Source organism: Synchiropus splendidus, chromosome 18 (assembly GCF_027744825.2).
Source record: "Synchiropus splendidus isolate RoL2022-P1 chromosome 18, RoL_Sspl_1.0, whole genome shotgun sequence".
In the NCBI taxonomy this organism is placed as follows: Eukaryota; Metazoa; Chordata; class Actinopteri; order Syngnathiformes; family Callionymidae; genus Synchiropus; species Synchiropus splendidus.
Window position 1 is genome coordinate 2,240,751 of NC_071351.1, and position 20,235 is coordinate 2,260,985.

At 44.3% G+C, this 20,235-nt stretch overlaps 1 protein-coding gene across 4 annotated transcripts in view; it reads left to right on the plus strand.

Annotated features, from left to right (window-relative positions):
- The first annotated feature begins 924 nt into the window (after positions 1 to 924).
- The window catches only part of scube3 (signal peptide, CUB domain, EGF-like 3), a 58,084-nt gene continuing 38,773 nt past the window's right edge, over positions 925 to 20,235 (plus strand). Inside the window, exons 1-3 of one of the 4 annotated variants that reach the window (XM_053848602.1) lie at positions 925 to 1,454; positions 15,300 to 15,422; positions 17,097 to 17,222. In XM_053848602.1, the coding sequence (XP_053704577.1) occupies positions 1,355 to 1,454; positions 15,300 to 15,422; positions 17,097 to 17,222 (349 nt within the window). In that variant the 5' untranslated portion in view covers positions 925 to 1,354. The remainder of the gene's footprint in view (positions 1,455 to 15,299; positions 15,423 to 17,096; positions 17,223 to 20,235) is intronic. The other 3 variants (XM_053848603.1, XM_053848604.1, XM_053848606.1) reach the window with 3 other exon arrangements.

Consider the following 20,235-nt stretch of genomic DNA (forward strand, 5'->3'; position numbering starts at 1 on the left):
TCTCATCTCGTCACTTGAACTCCTGACTCCATAAGATGATTATTTTCTCTCCACTCATTCCCCCACCCCGACTCACTGACTCTTTTGGTGCCGATTGGTTACTCATTTTTGCAGAAAAATAGTTTCATCATGAATCTGGTTTGTGAGACGGCTTCATCGATTTACACCTGGGATTAATTGGACAAACTGTTTCAGTTTATTCATTTAAATCAGGCATTTAGGATGCTGAAGAAAAAACGTCTTGTTCTTCCTGTGATGAAACATTCATCCGATGTTTAAATGGAGCCAAATTAAAACTCAATTCCACTGTGTTTTGTGGCATGCTAAGGCCTTGTTCAGAGGTTAGAAGGTCATAACTGGTACTGCTGGTGCCAAATCCTGAGCAGAGATCCCTTGAAGGTCCATGTCTGATGCTGTCGTGACACCTTCATTTGGTTTTGTTTTTCTAATCTGAGCCTTTGCTTGCATGTGCTGCAGCCTTGTTGAGCACTGCAGTGTGACCTGTGGTTGCCTTGCCAGAGACCGAGTGGTTGGACTGAAGCGAGGCTCGCAGTGACGGATGGCAGGCGCGCTGGGAGAGATGAGAGCTATTGAAGGAGTGACACAGAAGTCAAAGTCAAAGAAGGTGAGCTTCAGAGAGCGGTGTAATACATCACCTCCGTCAAAGAAGTGCACGCACACGCATGGCTCAAAGGACACCTCGACTGTCCTGCTGTGATGTGCAGGAACTGTCTAGGTATTTACAGTAATAACACCAGCGTCATTGTTCAGGAGCCGCCGACAAATGTCATATGTGTAATACGTGTGTAATTGCTCATCAACGCTGGCATCTTTCAGCCTCTAATGATTTATTTGAGTGGTGGCTGTCTTTAGTTTTACTTATTGTCACTTTCAAAGTCTTTTTTTCCTTTATGTTGAAACAATTTTTTCCGACATCTGACCGAACCAAGAGCACCTGTGCGTCACCTGCGGGTGAATTCCTGCGAGACAAAAAACGGGACAGAGAGAAGCAGTGGGGAGAGGAGTCCGGAGTGGAGCGCGGCGCGTCTCCTTCTCTCCTCCCCCTTCCAGCCCTCCATCTCTCCCTCTCTCTCTCCCCCGCTCCCTTTCTTAAATTGACACCGGTCTGGCTCGAAAGATGACAACAGAGAAGCCCCACCGTGTTGTCGGACGCCTCTCCGCCAGGATCACTTGAGCGCCCGTGAACGTGCGTAAAAGGTGGGGAATCGCGCAGTCGCCTGTCAGCGGGAACATAAGGAGACCCCCACTCACTCGCTCGCTCATTCACGCGCGCGTGGATGTGCCGCCGCACACCGTTGACTAAGTGTCCGCTCGAACTACACTCAAAGTTAACATGTATATACACGCTTTGATCCGCGCCAGTCTTGGATTTGTTGGCTTCTGCCTGGTCGCCATTGTCCAACAGTCTGCTTCAGGAAGTAAAGCCACTCCAGGTAAGTTTTCCATCATCTTCTTATCTGACAGTGCTCGGTTTGAAAGAGTGTGTGTGTGTGGGGGGGAAATGTGTGCAAATGTAAAAGCTAATTCATTTTAATGACCGCTCCATTTTCTTATATATAGATATATATGTTTTAATTCACTCACCCCCTTTCCGGACACGCGCATTAATACTTGAGAGTGTACTCGCCTCATCTCACCCAACTGATCGATCTTCAAACAGCATCAACAGTGTGAACTGTGGTGTTTCATTGCTGCTCCAGCAGCTAATTGTATAGTGAGAGTACCAGGAGGCATTTGTCACAGTCCAGACAAGTATTTGACACTGCAGTGTAAGACACACACACACACACGTCAGACAGTGCTGCTACAGTAAGTGTCCTGCCCTGCTGGCTGCCCTCTGGAATCATGTGCAGCAGACAGGAGCAATCGTGCTGCCTTGCTTCTGGCAGCCCCACTGTTTCATGGTGCACTAGTCCCAGCACTCAGTGCCACTTCTGCCTCAGCTTCTCCCCCTTTCATCACTTCATTCTCCCACCATACAAATGCCAGGGCAGAGCTGCCAGAAGTATTTGCATGCAAAGACACATCACTGTGTCTGTTGATTGTGGTCGATGATGTTGTCGCACACACACAAAAAGACATCTCGCCGCGGTCGACAAGGCAAAAAGAGAAAAGGGGGTGGGTGACTGTTGCATCCTGGGTGGTCTGCCCCCACTTGTGGGAAAACTCAATATTTACATTTTGCAATTAGAACTACTTTTTTCTCACTTTATTTTCCACAACATTGATGAAACGCTTCCTCGCGGCGTGGAATGCTGCCGTGGGAGGGCCGGCGTGTGATGCCGTGCACCTGTTTGTTGGTCATGGACTCTCCTTCGTTCGATATTGTCCCGAGTCTTTGTATTTGTCCGACTTGTCAGTTCTCTGGGAGTGATTTGGTTCCATAAATAAAGGGGCGAGGGACTGTAAAATAGCAGAATTTGTCAACTCAGTCTTGATTCAAAGCAGATGTCTGTGACAAGCGTCTTTTGTCCTTCATCGCTGCCAATCTAATCGTGGCAGCGCGTCTCAGACATCAGTGAAAACTTCAGAAAGAGAAGGAGCCAAAGAGCAGGGAAGTGCAGGCGAGGATGTGGTGGAGAGTGACAAAGACGGGGGAAATGTGGCCCGCAGAAACAGGAGAGATTAAGAGGTGCCGAGAGAGACAAGTGAGAGGAGCGAGCTGTGACAAGTGAGGGGAAAGGAGAGGAAACATGGCTGCCACAGACGTCATGGCAAATCACTTTCTCTTGAGTCAGAAGCTCTTCTCCAATGCAGCGGCACCAAGGCAACGGTTGGTGTTGGGCTGACATGCTGCTGCGGTTGGCTGTGTTAGTGTAACCTCTGCTCCAGGGCTGCCTGAGTGGGGAGGAAGGCTAGACCCAGGCCCGGACACTGTGGGAACTGAACCGCCTTGGCAATATGAGGCCCGAGTGACGGGTAGCTTACCTAGAGATGCCATGCCTCTCTGCTATGGAGGGAAGAAGACCAACCCCTCCCTCCATCTCGCCCACCCAGTGCTGACACTCACTCTCCCCTTTTTTTTTTTTTACCCAATTCTTGCTTTGTTTGCTTTGTCCTCACTTCCTTTCCGCTGCGCTTAATGAAGTAGCGGTGGCTTTTTTTTCTTTTGGCTGTCAGTAATTCTCACTTTGTCTTTGGTGGCAAATAGTCCTTTCATATTTTCCATTGAAGTCCACTAATTACGCTTAAATCTTTTCACGGAGAATCTGGTTTTGATGAAAGTGGGACTTCACTTATTCAGGCGTCGGTTGACGTATGTTCCCCCCTTTGTCGCTAGTGAGGTCATCGCTGGTGTGTGCTCGGTCTGCATCACCACATAAAGGAATCATTTAAATTGTACCTCTCTGTCCTCTCTCCTTATTGGCCTTGAACTTTAACAGAAAGAAAGGGAAGGAGGGGGCACAACTGCAGACAGAGGGACAGACTGCGCAGTGTCCTCTGCGAACACTCAGTCATTTCAATGTAACATTTTGACACCGCTTCGGAGCTCTCCTTTCATCACCTTCGCTCTCTGGGTTTTTGCAGGCGGTGTGGTTTCTGCAGCGCCCCGGATATTTGACAGGCTGATGCAGTGGTGTTTGTTATGCAGTTAGATGTCTTCCCTCTGAGACTTGATGTGCCTTAAAAACAAGCAAAAGTCCCCATTTGGCTGCCAAGATGCTGAAGTAAATTCCCGTGCAGTGTCTGATGGCTGTGTGTGTACGAGTCAACCACGTCGGGGAGATGTGGAGTCTTGTACTGCGCGAGTCGAGCTTTGATTTCCCTTCCCTTGCTTTGCTGTTATGTCACCAACGTCAAAGTGTCTCAACCGTCGTGGTGGTGGCATTGGAACGATCAGGCTGCCTGGACTGTACCTCAGCGATGAATCACTGTTATCAATCCAGACTCTCTTCACAAGTGCTGCTCTCATGCAGGCGTACATGCTCTCACAGAGCAGCCCAGAAAGTAGAGATGATTATCATGGCGTAACGCGAGAGGTCCAAAACACTCAAGTGACAATTCTGTTCAAGAGCTCAGAAAAAAAGTGGCTTTGATCTGCGGGTGTGAGAGGACAAGTGAGTGACTGACTGATACCAATGATTGTATTCAGCCAGAGGTGCTTTCGCTGCCTTTAACAAGGCCCCATTGTTGTGTCTCCTCTTCGGGTCTTCCTTCGAAATGAAAGCATGATGTCAGATTCAACACCTGTTTTACTGAAGACGCAGAGTCAGAATGTTGAAAAGTTCCATGCTATATCAGTCTTCACCTTGCATCAGTTGTTTCCTCCCCTGAAGCTGCTGTTTCAGTATCTTAACAGTCTTTAAGATACTGTTATATTGACACTGTGAAATCCAGAGTTTACTTGCTTACGTTGACAGTGACAAATATGTACTTTGCCTCAATCTGACAAAAGATATCATAAAGCCATGTGCATAGCTCGTCTCTGCACTGGTTCTTGGGTCTTTCTAGAGAACTGCAGTGACGACACAGCAGTTTTCAGCCGTGTCATGTACCACAATCATTCCACTCTGCTGGTGTGTAGTTTAAGCTGCAGCCACCTTCACAAAGTCCACATTTTAGGGCAATAGTTCTCACTCACAATACTATAGAAGTGATTTATCGGTTTAATAGTAAAACAAGTGTCATTCATATTGCTCCATTCAGAACGCTGTTGTGCTTTACAGACAAACTAGGATTTAAGGAAGCAACATCTTTTGAAATGCAGTATTACTAAGTTCATTGTGCACTTATGAGGCTTGAAAGTTCTTCATGCTCCTAAAAAGACCCAAGACCCTATCCATAACTCGTATAATACTTGAAAAACAGTGCAGTCGAACAGAAGCAAGACTTGAGGCAGTGGTGACTGAGCCAGTTTTCTGACTCTTACCTGATGCCTCCTACCCTCCTAAGTTCTAACTAACCAAGTTCTAACTAGGCCAAACCTGTTACTTCCATCAACAGCTTGTGTTTTAGACAGACTAGTGCATTTTCAAATACCAGACAAACTTGTCATCGTGCGGTTAGGACTCCAATACAAGCCTTAAATGGCACTTTGGATGGAGATCATTTCCCTTTCAAAGTGAAGACATCCTTGCGTGGATGGTGCAGAATGCCCAGGCGCTTGGTCAAAGGAATCTTGGTCTGCCACCAAGATTCCGTGCTTCACTCTTCCATGTGATTTACCTCTTCATTTCTCTTGGCGATGACACACTTGAATTAATTTGCAGTTTGACTAAACCTACAATCGTCCCTCTCCATTTTCAGGAGAAACACTTTTAGCTGCATTTATGAACGTGTTGGAACCCAAATCCATCCTTTTTACCCCCCGTGTGTTGGGTGACGAACTATGACCTCAGGGTGGTCCGTGATTAAGACCATGACGTTCATCCGGTCCTTGAAAAACAATGTGCTGAGTAAGCAGAAAAAAGTTCGTGAAATCATCCCCTGCCTTTTTTCCCCCTCAGAACAGTTTATGCTTTTATGAATAAACAATGCAATATGTGCCCAACGAGGCCGAGGATGCCTTAACACTGTGGTGGCGTTGTGGTTGAAGCTGGAAAACCCTCTCCTTCTTCCATTTCCTCCTCTCTCTCTCTCTCTCGGCCTCTGTGTTCTTTGTCCTCCTTGCAGATGTGGTTCTGTGCTGATAACATCCCTGCTGGTTTCGGGGGATGATCGTTGGTGTTGACGGCTCTCAGTATTAAAGTCACCTCCAGAACCCCCTTCACATGTGTGCTGTCCCTCCTGCAGCCACAGGGGTTCTTGGATCATTAATCCTCCAAAACACCCACCACCTCAGAGAACATTTGTTTCTCTTCTATCTCCAGGCGGTGGCAAATTTCTCAAGTACTTCCATGTTGGATTTGCACTTCTTCCAGTGTCCTATGGGTGCAATAATGGGGCTGCCTTTCTTTTTGAGACTTTTTTTTTTTTTTTTTTTTTGAAAGGGTGGGGGGTCAGTGAGGGACATCATTAGGCCAGTCTGTAGTGGTCAGTGTTATTGGAGGGGGGTTGGGGGTTCGAGTGAGACTTGTTTACAGACTGTGTGTGTTTACATTCCTGATGGTGAGCGCCAGCTTAGAGACTGTTAGAAATGAAAGGACATTCTCTTATTCTGCTTAGTAATGGAAAAATCCAACCCAACAAACCAAGGGATCCAAATGGGGAAGCAGTTATTTATTTGTGTCAAGCCACTGTATTCTTAATTGGTGAGGTTAATTTTCACTTTTCAGAATCTCATGCAGCAGCAGCTCTTTCTTTTCAACGTCAGGGATTCTTGAAAAAAGAAGAAAATAAGAGTATATTTTTTAATCGGCCTATAAAAAATATTGTCGCCATATGCAATAATTCCATCCTGTTTAGCTAAAAAAGCATTTTGTTTCACTTCTCTGTCGGGTTTCTAGCATGTCGCTGTCAGTACGACTGACTGATGTTCATGTTCATCTACCATTGATATGCCATTGAGCGTAGTATGTCTCTACCGGGGTTTGATATATTTCTCCTCAACCTTCTTAGAACTGAACTCTCAGCTTCCGTTGAAAATGTTTGTGCCTTCATATCCCAGAATTTCTTTCTCATTGCCACTTGTTTCTTTCAGTCTCTAGAGACTTTCATGGCTGAGTGTGATCCTGGTCTGGTTTTATAAGGCACTGTTTGGAGCCTAGGATCATGCACCACCCTGAGAACCTTGAATTTCATTCACTCCACCAGGAGTTCCCCCGTGATGGGTCCTGCAGTCCTCCTTTACTGTATCCTTAATTTATGACTGAATCTTCATAGTTTGACTTCTGACTTCCAGAGTCCAGAAAGAACTTCTGTGCTTTCCCCTTTACTTTTTCAGTATTAGTTTTGTTTAGTTTGTCGAGTATTAGTTAGATGTTTCCTTTATAAAGTACTTCTTATGTAATAGGATGGTATACTTAACACGTGTCCCGTCTAGAGACTTGGGTGAATTGTTTTTGTTGCAACATGTATATGGACAAATGTCCATTTCTGCTGCTTTTTGACCATTTCTTGTTTTCATAGCGCACATACTCATCAAGTGTGGGTTTTGAATTCCCCCGCGGCTTAAAAGTTCTGACCGCCGGAAACAGCTATTCTTCGCAAAAGCAAACATGACCTCATTGCTTTTGTGTTTTTCACTGCATTTTCATCTTATAGACTTGACATCTTTGAGGAGAATTAGAGCTTAATTCAGATATTTTTCACTGTTATGTCGACGTGAACGGGCTTGCATTAGTGGTGTGTTGACAGAGCAGTGTCATGACTTCAAATGCATCACTTTTCCCACCGTGGACATGGTGACATACAATTATGAACAAGTACGTTGTCCACTTTGACTTGGCGAATATTGATTTACATTGACCCTCCACCCTAAAATCTGATTTTTTTTTTTTCCTCAGTTGCCTTGCCACTTTTTTTTTCTGGAAGCATTCATCGTGGGGCAAGGATTTTGGTGGTGTTCTTGACTCAGGAAGGTCTGACAGTTGCCTGTCGCTGGTTGGCTTCTACCCTGCTCTGTGACAAATTGTGTGCTCATTCCTTTGACATTGTTTTAGGGTTGCTAGGTAAGATAGTGGAGATTTGACGACTCTGGAATGTGGCGGAGCTCATGTCACTGGTCGGTAGTGGTGAGGCACTTTCACCCCCTATTCCACAGCGAGTCGACACAGTCATATGTAGTTTTTTGAATGATTTATTTTATTTATTTGATGGCATGCTGTATTTTCTCATGTCAAATGAGCCAGTTGGAGGTCTTATGGTATTTGATACCCCCCGCCCTGAATGATATCCAGTGTAGGGTTTCTGTTCAATTCCACTGGTGGCAGTCTCACTATTGTTTTCGCAAGTAAATACGTGTAATTTCAGACCGTCAATGGTGTCTTTTCTGAATGCGAGTTATTCATTGGTGAGGGCAGTTTGAAAGTGACTTGCCGAACATCGAGCTGGAAGGAAGAGTGTAGGGAAAATGGATAATTATGGACCGGAATTTGTTTCAGCCCGCTGCATTCTCAATCATGAAATTGAAGTCAAATAAGTGCACAATTGGCACCACTTGAGTTTCCACTCACAAGATTTATTTTAGAAAGGTGGTATACTGGTCGTCATACGGGCTCCAGACTATTCTGTGAATCATTTTTGTGAATACTGTAGCTCCAGATCTACAAATACATATTAAAGCTTTCTTGATAAACTAAGTTAAGTTGGATAATACACAGAAACAGGTATGATAAAGGCTCAAAAACAGGTGAAATGTGCCGAGGTCATTTCCATTTTCTCATGATGGAGTTGGCACATTTCTTCAAGTCGACTCCACAACATACACAGAGAGCCATTCACTTTAAACCTCCGGTTGACAGGAAACAACTAAAAATATCACACTTGTGCTGTAATTGCTATGTTGCCATCTTTATAGTCGGTACCGTATCTGGCTAACGCGACCGCCAATGAATGTAATTGCTGTGTGCACAGGGAGAGTGTCATGTCAGTTGCTTTGGTTGTATAAATATAAGGTGTACAGCTGGACTAAGGGCCACCCTTCCTGTGCATATAAAATATGTTGTTTGAGGCCTGGAAGTCAATAAGGACATGCAAGGAACGTGAAAGAGCTCCTCGGCCATACAGTTATTTTCTTGTCACTTTGGCTGCCGATAGGAAACGCTCACAAGTTACGCAGTATTTCGAGTGCTGCCACTTAACATATCACTTTTCACTGTCTTTTGGTATGACAGTATTCGCTTAATTACTGTAATAATTGTGTTTTCTTTCTGGAGGTGGTCCGGAGGTCTGCGACTTACAGTCTATTAAGGCCACACTTGTTCAAGGGAAAAGTACCAGATGCTGAAGTTGATGATAAAAATCGCAGTGGAAGGCCACTGTTTAGTTACTGTATGAGCTACTGTATGAACATTTTCTGGTGACCGCGCTGACCCCAGGACCATTAACTTTACTCTGTGTATAAGCAAACAGTATAAAACGTTTATGAAGCACTAATACAGCCTAAAAAGTACTGGCAGGAAAATAAACATGTCAAATTCACAAACTGGTGGTACGAAGGGATTGAATGTGCAATTGCACTTGGTTGTGTGGGAGTAGCTTTTGATAGCATCACACCAGCAGAAAGCTTTAGGTCTGGACAGGCGAACATGACGTCGGCCTCCTGGAACAGAGCTCTCATGTTCTCCTCGGTTGCTCGGTCTAAGCAGGGAGGGAACCGAGGTTTGAAGTTGTGATCACGGTTTTTTGCAAACACAGGATCAGTCAGTGGTCATGATTTCTAAACATTTAGAGTGTGTGAAGGATGAGTGTAAATATCCCGAATGGAAGCAGTTGATATTTTTATTCACAACTTTTTAGAGCCTTGCTGACCAGCCAACAGTGTGTCCCTTCATTAGCTGCTGGGGATTTGCACTGAAGGGGGGCAAGATGCTATATTTTGTCTTAATGTTGACGTCTGCATTTCATCAAGACCGTTTTTTGTCCAGGGTTGGCATCTCTTTTTGCCTCCTTCGCTTAAGAATCTTTACCCTTCTCAGTCTTTTGTTGGAGAGTTTAATTTAGTATTAGCTGGATAATAACACCCAGGTCTCTGAGTGGCTGAGTGATGAGCACCAGTGTCTTCTATCGGTCGTCATCGAAGGAGTCTCCTCTCCGTTGACTCTAGCGGTTAAAGAAGAAGAGAAGACCAACTGGAGCTTGGACTTCTTTAAGCGTGCCATCTCCAGCGGTAAACGCTTCCATGCTTCTTGGCCTCTGCCTGCTGAAATTTTCCAATAAATGCTTTTGATTTTCCAGGATGTTTTGGCACTGCGAACTTCAGTCATATTGGTACCAGCTCTTGTATATTTATTTCTGACCAGACCAAATGGTAACTTCAACATCATTGCCAGACCCACTGGTGTGAATTAACAGGACAACTTTTTCATTCACAGAAAAGCATTTCCATTTAAAGGTCAACACTTCTGGCTGGCTGGCTTTACTTTCCAACGTCTTCCATGAGCCTTGATCCGCTTACCTTCACCAGACTCGGAGGTCGTCTCTCAAGCTGGTGCTGGCTCTCTTCTGTTATTCCATTGTTGCAACTGTGCTACCGTTTTCAGAAATTGTTATGAACTTGGTCTCTTCTTGAAGTTGGAGATGGATTTTTTTAAATTTATGAACCACCTTGAAAGCCGGAGCCCTGTGCCATGTTCCTGGCTTTTCCCATACCAGTCAAATGTAGTAGTCCTACTCTTATAGCACATGCAGCTGCTAGCACATGCCTTGTGCAGTCCAGTGAAAGACAATCTCACTTGATAGTTGACACCACAGATCAGTCTTTTATCGGCATCTTGCAGCTTGATCTCTCATTATCGAATTGTTCCAGCCAGTAGTACACGGAATAGAATGCAATCAATGTGAGGCGTTAGAGAAACAAGGATGCAGAGGGCGAAGTTTTGGCTGGTGACAAAACAGTAGTTTCTTATCAAATCTCTCTCCCATCGGGAGCGGTCCGTCTCTTCATATGTCTGGCCGGGAATGAGCAACTTGAGTTCCACGATCGACATGCTTCAGTCAGTTTTGAAGTATCTATCTTGATTTTTCCGAAAACCACCGTAGTCCATCTACATGATGTGTTAGGTGTTTTCCACCGCTATTTGGATTCAAACCTTTTAGTCCTATTTCAGACAACCAGTCAGCTTTTTATGGCTGTAGAACAGGTGGCTGGAGATGCATTAATAAAACCCCTGACACCCAATATTGTCAGTGTTATGGAAGGTTGCTTCTTGTCCAATCTCGCTCGACTTCTTATAGATGCTCCCAGTACATTGTCTTGCATGTCCATGATATAGAGAAGCCATATGTGTGATCTTGTGTATTAAAAAAAGGCTATAATGCTGTCAAAATCATTAGAATTGTGGAGGTAAGATTCCTTACCCCTGCCGTTAAATTGCAGGTGGTTTCAGCAGGTTTGGTTCAACCTGGCATCAGAATGATTTGACAACAGAACATGCCTTTAAATGCTGTCACTCTGGTTATCCATTACAACCACTCCGCTGTTTGCCACCCCAAAGTCATTATTTTGACCCCATCCTGCTTCACCGCAACCCTAAGTACAGTGTACGAAGAGTACCAAGATGGATAATTACATTTCTTGTTTTACTTTCTAATTACACACTGCAGAACAAACGCTGATGAGAACAGAACACCTTGTAATGTATTTGAACCCAGCACCCTTCCGTTTGAAGCCGGCAAGAGGCTCATTATTGTGAATTTATGAGAAAAGTCTCTCTAATACACGACCGCAAATGTGGTTCTGAATGTTCGTGTGTGCGGCTGATTTCATGCTTTGGTTTATCAAGGTAATGAGTTGTTTGGTGACATTGTTTTTTTTGTTTTGGACCTCTAAAGGCTGGGAAGTTTTTTTGTTTTGTTTTTTTTTACCTGATGACAATCCTGTTGTTTTTGGTAAATATCATATGGACATGGCAGAACTTACACATGAAACCATTCCTTTCAGTTAGTCATTTCTCTGAATAGGTGCATAATCAAATATATATGGCTATTACTTTTTTCTTTTGAGGATCTTCAGCACTTGCCCTTTCTCCTGCTGCTTGCAAAATCTGTATTGATCCCACTCATCTTTAAAACATTTTCAATGAGGAAATGTCTCGAGAGAGGCGTTCTACTGCCAAACACTCCTCCAACCTGATACTAGTGAAATGTATAAAAATGTCCTTTTATATTTGACCTTGCTATACAGTTGGTGACAGTGATTTAGTTTGTCTGTTGTCACACTTTTCCAGCACTGCTGGTGTCTTCAGACAGTGGTAGATTTGGAAGGAGCTGCATCTTTGATAAGCAAACGGAAGCGCAGTCCGTGATTTTTGGATCTCATTGTGTAATTTCTTCTCACAGCTGTCTAGTTAGCTGCCCAGGATGAGAAATGCTCGTCGATTCACTGTGAAAATGCAAATCCTTTGTTAGTTTCTGAGTGGGAAACAACAGTGCTCAGTGGAATTCACCAAATGTCTATCGTTGAGAAAAGTTGCTTGAGAGAAGTGGATTCATTCTGGAACTGTGCTCTAGCTAAACGACTGGATCCAGAGTTTAGAAAGAGACATTTGTGGCTTTAATAAGCTGAAGTGAATCAACCTGAGCAGCCACATCTAAATAACGCATTCTCAGGATTATAACCATTTAAATATTTGGATTTTGCATGGCAATCTTTTCTTCTGTAGTTCTGTTGTTTTGACTTTGTTTATTCATCCTTGTCTTTGAGCCTTGTTCTTCGTTCTCTGATGACCAGACTTGTTCCTAACAACTGTGATTTCTCGAGAAGAAAAATGGAAAAAGCACTTTCATCTTGGTGGGGTAAATGGGTTGCTTTTCTGAACATGTGGCCTGGGAAACTTGTGTTTAAGCTCTCATGCTTTGACCACTTGCCTTAATATTAATAACCAAATTGTGAAGTCAAGTGTTTTGTCCCGTTTGACCGACCATGCTGTACTGCTGTCCGAGTCTTTTGTCTGGAGCGGTGCAAGATGTTCATGGCCTCAGTGACCTGACCCCCAAAAAACAGAGTTGCTAAATTGGCTCCCATGGGACGTAGCTTGAAAGCCCAAATTTTGCTTTGATGAATATTGAACTGGCCGTTTCATTTCATCTATATGGAATGAGAAGCAGGCTATAATGGAGTGATGTGGGAGATAAGTCCTCCAGAGCTTGCACTCACCATTTGTTGGGCTTCTAATCATCCCATTAGGTCGACGCATGTGAAAAGGCAGGGTTTGTTTGGATCGTCTCCCTGCTGTTTCCACTGTAACGCCCATGCGATGGAGGGTAACTCTAAACCAGCCAAAGGCCTCTCTTCTTCACTTCTCTTTGTGGTGCATGGTCCACCATATGGAGTGAGGTTGTCTGTCACGTGACTGCTCGGTGCCCATGGTGCTGCTTATGATGTAATGTTTCTCGTCTGAGAGTGCTATTCAGCGGCAGCACAGTGTTTTCATTTAAGTATTGACGGTGGCTTCATCGACTGACTTCCTGCTTGAAGGATTGAGGTGGTTTCCAAGCATCAAGAAATATTACAGCGGCGTATGTTTGGAGAAGCAGTCATTGACAAGATCAGCATTTTGATCAGATGACGTGGGCTCTCTCTATGGAATGCAAGAGTCAGGGTTATTCAGTGACTCGAAGTGTCACTGTGTAGGCAGAGCAATACTTTGCTCTGTGTGCCAGCCCAGTGGTGGGAAAAGAACGCGGCTTTCCCGGCATTGATTTCTCTGCACTCATTGGTCTCAATTCAGTGACACTTGCACATAAAGAATAAAACTGTCTCAAATAACTCAATTTTAAAATTTGTTCTTAACTTCTTAACTTGACGTCTATTGACTCAATTTATGACTTGAATTTTTTTCTGATCTCTTTTGGCAAGTACCTTAAGCTGAAGGTGCTCCACCTTAGAATATATAATGATGTAAAAAAGTTTGGAAAATACCTTTAAGACGTATAGAGATGTTAATGATGCCCTCAGTGTTGCTGCCTATAAAAATAAATGAAAATGAGCCTTTCGTCTCACACCCGCCTCTGTTGCATTTCACTGGTGAAAACTTGGAAAGGGAGCAGCCCTTTTGACTTGCACTGACAGACGCATACACATTGTCTTCAGATTAAAGCCTGGCTTTATTTCCTTCTCTCTTTAACCTCATTGCCTTTCGGCATTTCAGTCTGGAGCTGCTGCAACAAGTCGCCAGTCTCACACGTCTATCCTTGTAATGTCCTTCTTCACTGCTGCCATCAACAGGATTGGTTGTCAACCTTTTCTCCTTTAACCTAGTATCTCCTTGTCCCCGCTCACTGCATTGGAAGCATCAGTGAGTCAAACTGTATTCCTTCTTCTCACTTCCAATGAGAGGCTGAGTGTCTTACAACTGGACAGGCTGTGATTAATAAATCATGTTTTACCTCTGCTTCTGCGAAATATATGAAGACTATGATAAACGCTAGCCAGTCAGCTACGTTACTTGGTAATAGCATGGTGCAATCCAGATGTCCTCACGCTACTAAATGCTTGGGGTGTTGGCTTTTTCAAATGTCCTTTGACTATCATCAAGTAAGGGATGAGGCGTCTGCTATCCCTTTGGTCTGATGAAAATATGATGCAAAGAGGGCTGCGGTGCGAAGTGATGGATCCCAATGTTATTACCTCAGGCACATTTCAGGTCAGGTGAAAAGACTCTGGTGATGGACAAAACCAGCGGTCCATGCAGGGAAAATTAGAGGGTTTTTTTGCCTGGGTTGATATTGACTGTGCCTTTTGAAACTTCAAATGATGCTTGTCTTAGATATCTGCAAAAGATAGAATTCACATTTATCAATGCATCAAATTGTCACTGTCATACTCATACCCTGCTGCTGTGCCTTCTCCATCAAGTAATGCCATTTGGTAGTTTGGTGGATTATTCTCACTGAATTCACCATGAAGAGTTTGATTGAAAGTGAGGCTTTATTCTGCGACAGACTCACTCTCCGTTTTCCTCATGAACCCCCTGTCCTGCTGGAATAGGTCGCTGAATTGGTTTAGGTTTCAAGTCATTTCCCAGTGTGCTCCGCTGGCTCCTGCAGAAGGCTGGTGATAAGAGTTGATGCTGTAAAAACTTGGCTAACCTATCCGCCCCTTTGAATAAAGGGGGCTGGATTGGTAATCCCTAACACCTGGCCCAGTTCAGGGGCTTTCTGAAGGGATTAGTGGCTCCAGGAAGGCGAAACTTCCTCTGGTCTAACCAGAGTTGACGTCAGTGTTTTCTCAGGATTTCGTGATGGAGATACCTCTGCTTTGTCATGTCTTTGCTGTGGACATTCTGTAAAGTTGTTTTGAGATGGAAAGGTCAAACATCAAACTGTGTTCATGCGTGTCTTTGTACCCCATTACCCTGTTTTCAAAGAGGCTTTTGCAAGATTCAGTCTTGCACATCATCCAAATGGTACTGACTATAACTGTTATCAGAAGCTCGGCGATTGAAGGTATTGGTTGTGTGTCATTGTAAACCAGCTTTTTATAGGCAGGCCTTCCAAAGTTTTTAGCAGTTGCATCCCACGGCTCATATCAAGTAGAAGTCCAACGAAGGGAAACCATTTGCAGTTATTCCTGAAGATGCCTTTTGTTTGACTTCCCCTCCAGAAGCACGAGTATAACAACTGTCTATAAACAGTTCTGTCCTGCTCAGTAGGATCAAGAAAGGTGAAAGGGATATTCCCCCGAAATCTCTTGGGACAATTGAGTTTAATCGTCTCCCTTTCTTCTTTCATTATAGATGTGGATGAGTGTGCGGAAGCGCTAGACAACTGCAGCATCGACGCCATCTGCCAGAACACCCTGAAGTCATACAAATGTATCTGCAAGTCTGGTTATAAAGGGGACGGCAAACATTGTGAAGGTAAGGGACTTTTTACATCTGGTTCACAGCTTGTATTCGCAGGTTTTACTTCTGTTGCGAGAAAGTTGTGCTTTAGTGTCGCATGCTAATTTCTAGGGTTGCGACGATTCGTTGATGTCACCGATAACGTCAACAAAATTTCGTCGACGTCAAAATCTGTGCGCCGATGCGTCATGTTGCTGTTGGTGTAAACACACACAGGCCGCAGGATGGGCATCGAGAACTGATTCAGAAGCAGTGAGAAAATATCACATTCTCTGGAATCATGAAGATGTGTTCATTTCTGTTCCTTTCATTGGTTCCTGACTGAGGTCCGACTCCAACTCGCTGCCATCGCTGCGCGTCCCAGGCTCCGCCTCGCCACCTCCGACTGAGCGCCACATTCACGGTGGAGTTCGAGCGGCGGCGGGTCGTGGTGTTCAAACGTCTGGCTTTGTTTTGTTAGCGAAGGTAGCGCGTATGAAGGATGAGCAAACCCCTTCCACACCATCACAGAGTGATGAAAGAGTGTTCTGTGTTTGGTCTGTGATGCCACACACCCTCCAGCTAACAGCTAGCAGGCTAGCAGGCAACGGTTAGCACAGCGCTAACTTGTAAATTTTTCTCAAAGACCAATAAAGAGCTCAGTTTTAAAGAACTGGAGCTCTCTGTCAACTGTTTCATGGTCTGTGCTTCACAGGGTTAATACATGTTCCTGGATTATGTGTCATTATTTTCACATACTTGATTAATAATGGATAGTGTTGGAGTATCACAGTGAGAGGATTTAAGCAGTTTCAGGTTAGTCAGAAATTCAAAATAGGTCCAAACAAATGTAATGTAATGTGATTTGTCGACTAATTGAAAAAATAATGAATAGATTAGTTGACAACGAAAATAATCGTGAGTTGCAGCCCTACTAATTTCACATGTAGCGAGACCACCATGCGCACACGACAATCTCATTCACTTGGGTAAGCATTTGACTATGGGAATAAATTCATGCAGCCCACATCACCCAGGCTCACACCAAAATAAGTTGACTCCAATTGGACTTAAACCAGCGACCATTTGAAACTGAATTGTCCCCAAAATTTGGGTTTTGATTCATTCAATTATAAGAAATCCTAATGGGATGCTTTTGAGGATTCTATAGCTGTTTGTGTTTTTCTTCTGTGATGCCTTTAAAGTCTCTCGCTCTGAAATTATTCAATCATTCAGATGAAATGCGTCTATAATCTTCACATCTCCTGGGAAATATGGACCTGGCATTCATCCAAAGTGTTCATCTGAAGGAGAGTAGCACTCAGAAGCAGAGTGAGATTTGTTCTGTGGCGATCGTCATGTGTGAGGGAGGGAGCCTGGAGTAGCTCTTTGTTTTCTGTCCCATCCCGCTGCTGTCAAGACCAATTAAGCCCAGAGTGATGCTGCCTCAAAGAGGAGCGGAACAACCAGGATCATGGGGCCTAAGTGGGCCAGTAAGTGCGGCGTGGATGTGCGCCGTCTTCTCAATCCATTTTCTTTCCCGCCTCTGTGCGCGGCCCTGAATCATCATTATAAATACAAGTGACAACTGCTGTGTGCCTGCAAGATCAGTCTGGCATTGGAATGTACTATTGGAAATTTACAGTATGTATATATATATATATGATATTTTAAAAATTAACTTTAACCTGTGTGTCTTTGTTTTTTCAGATGTCGATGAATGTGCGACTGAATACAATGGTGGCTGCGTGCACGAGTGCATCAACATCCCAGGAAATTACAGGTGCACTTGTTACGATGGCTTCCGTTTGGCGCACGACGGACACAATTGTCTCGGTGAGTGCAGCTCTCTGTTCGTTTTGAGAATCTCAATTATGCATGGAAATGTGGTGATGAAGTCCCGTGTGAGGCGAACATACACATGAACCTGCGCGTGTGAGATTTTCACGCAAGCGTTGACGTATCCCAAGTGTTAGCATAAATGCTCCGCACGGTGCGCCTAATGTCACATCACGTATGGTAATGTACCTTTCACAGCTGAATCCAGTTCTCATGAAGGTCCTCATGGGATGGTTGCCATTTCCTCACTTCACGTTTTCTGCTACAGAAGTGTTTTTCTTTATTTTAATAAGTCTGACAAAACGGGTGAATTTATGAAGAGCTTGACCCTGAGCCGTGAGTTCTGAGCGAGCTGTCGGCTGTCTGTTCTTTCCCATGGTTTAGTGTTTCAGTGTGCGATTCAAATTAGCTCCTTGCACAAAGTGTGATGCACAATACGGAATAAAACAGAACGCCGACCTCCACTAGATAACCCTGGGCCTTTGATGCTGTTGCAGCCGAACTGGAATGGCTGTTTGGCCAGACCTCGTTCTTCATTTGCTTCCGGCCCCTGTGTGATGCTGCATTAATGAACACTGACCTTCAGTTTGACAAGTCTGCTTGTGGAATACTCTTTGTGCAGAGCAGGTGTCATATCGTTGAAGTGGTTTGCTTCAGTCATCAATAATTAAAGCAGGGATCTGCATGCCTTTTTGCGAATATGACAATGAAGTACTCAGAAAAATGGGCTGTTTTGCAGTAGTTTCTGTAAGTGTAGGCTGTTTTTTCCCTGTAATTATTATTGCTGTGGCTGATACTGCATCGAGCTAAGGCTGTAAATTTCACCTGATGAAAAGAAGGCTCAACCATGTGTCACAAGGTGGTGCAAATTGAAAAGGAGTCTGCAACTGCTCCGATCCTCCCTTTATCATTGGACCGAACAGACCGAATAGTATCAAGGGTATACCAATGAAATCGATGAGAATTTGTGAGGATGATATTTCCTTATGTGTCCTCCCTTTCATGTGGGAACAGCGCTGGTTAAAAAGGCTATGAAGTGTAGGCTCCTTATTTAGAATGACATGAAACAAGATATCATGGCAAAGTTGACACATTTTGAATTGTATTACAGTAAAAATGTCTGATTTGAAAACGTCACAACTGGCTCATTTCTGGCTGTGAGTTGCACAGCTAATTACCCTTCATTGCTCAGTTCCAGCCAGGCGTCCCTGTTGGCAGTAATGGGAGACAATAATTGCGTGAAAGAGCACAGCTTCGGTGATGTTATCCCATGCTAGAATGAAGACCCACGCGAATAGCTTGCTATTTTCTTCTCTGGCTGATGTTTTGTTGTCCTTGCTCCCAACCTAATCTCTCAACTCTTATTTTCCAATCCATTGACCCACTGCTCTCTGTTGTGCCTGACGTTTGCAGTGTTGCGAGTCAGCTCATGACATGTGTGTAATTGCAGTGTCGTCTGCAGGTGTTGTGCTCATCAGACTCGACTGATATACAGTCGACTGATATACATTGGCCTTGGCTGAAACGTGCAAGCGGAAAGGGTGACGTATATTTAAAGCCTCCACTTCCTTTTCCAGGTTTAAGCTCCTTTTTGGCCCTGTGAAAAGTTAAGTCCCCTTTGCCCCAGAGTGGAGAACCTACGCAGCTGGTTCCCAGACAAGGTGTGACCCCCAGAGCCCTTAACATCCAGATGTGCCCAAGGCTACAGTCTTTCACTTGATCCTTCCTTGGATACTCCGTTTGAAGGTGGATTGATTCTCTTTATTTGTATTCCTGTCATCCTTGCATCAGTGGAGAAACTCACAGTTATGTCCGAAGGTCTAAGCTCTTATGGTTTCAACGCTTCAGTAGGTATTGTCTTGGTTGTGACAGTCAGTCCGAGCATCCCTGTTGTATTTCTTCATCACTGCGTGTGCCAGACGACCCCGTGTAATTGGATGTGTTGGCAGCATAATGACACTGGGCAGTGGCAGGAAGCAGCGGAGCGTGAAGCAGAACACTGTAGATCAACAGGAGCTCTCGTTCCAGAGGTCTTCTCTGGATGCCCTCAACCTCATGGAGATGTCAGAAAGGCAGGGAGGCAGAAGCAATGCAATGTCACAGCATGCTGCGTCTGTGTGCGCGACACTGGCTCCCCTAAATGAGAGTCTGAGCCCATCTAAACATCACACAGCAGGAGGAAGTAGTAAGCTCCTCATCAGATTTCTTCTTTTTTTCATAACCACAATGACCATTAGCTTGCAGAGGTGAGGAAGGAATGGTAGTTAATGACCACATGGCAAAGCTGTAAAGGATTTTGAGAGTCTTAGGAAAAACAGAAGAATCAATGTCAATTTAATCTAAAACACACATCCTTTCTGCAATGAAAACCAGATGCAGGAAGGCTATTAGTTCCCCACTGTAGCACCACCGTCCCCACATTTATGACCTACGCGTTTTGGTTGAGGTCCTTCAGAAACCTAAATATCCTCTTATCGCCGCTAGTTCGTTAAACTTGCTTGACTCGCTGGATATCATAAACAGCTGCACAAACACTGCCGGTCCCTTTCACCACAAATCTAAACGTCTCGTCCCTCCGTGGAACGAAGACACAGATAGATGATGGGGTTTTCATCCGGATTCCCTTAGACATAGTGATCCACAGGTTAAATATATGAGACACAGCCCTTCTCTTGGTTCTGTTGAATGAAATTTGAATATTGTGCTGTATTTGAGAAATGGTGTGGAAACAACAGCGACATCTAAAGTTGTCCGATCCGCACCCCAGGATCGACATATGTTAATGATCTGTGAATCATGATTCATTCTGCTGCAGAAATGGCTCTGTGTGATTCCTAAATGCAGTCTCCTCCTCACTACCTGCCTCTCCAAGTTCCCAGCACGACTTTGATTCTATTGATCAAGACTGACTCCCTTTGCATTGATTTGGAAAATACGATTGCCTTCTCAATCTGCAGGGAATTGTCCGCCCCTTTGCTTCAACCTCCTGAAAGGCGCTGAATAACAAATG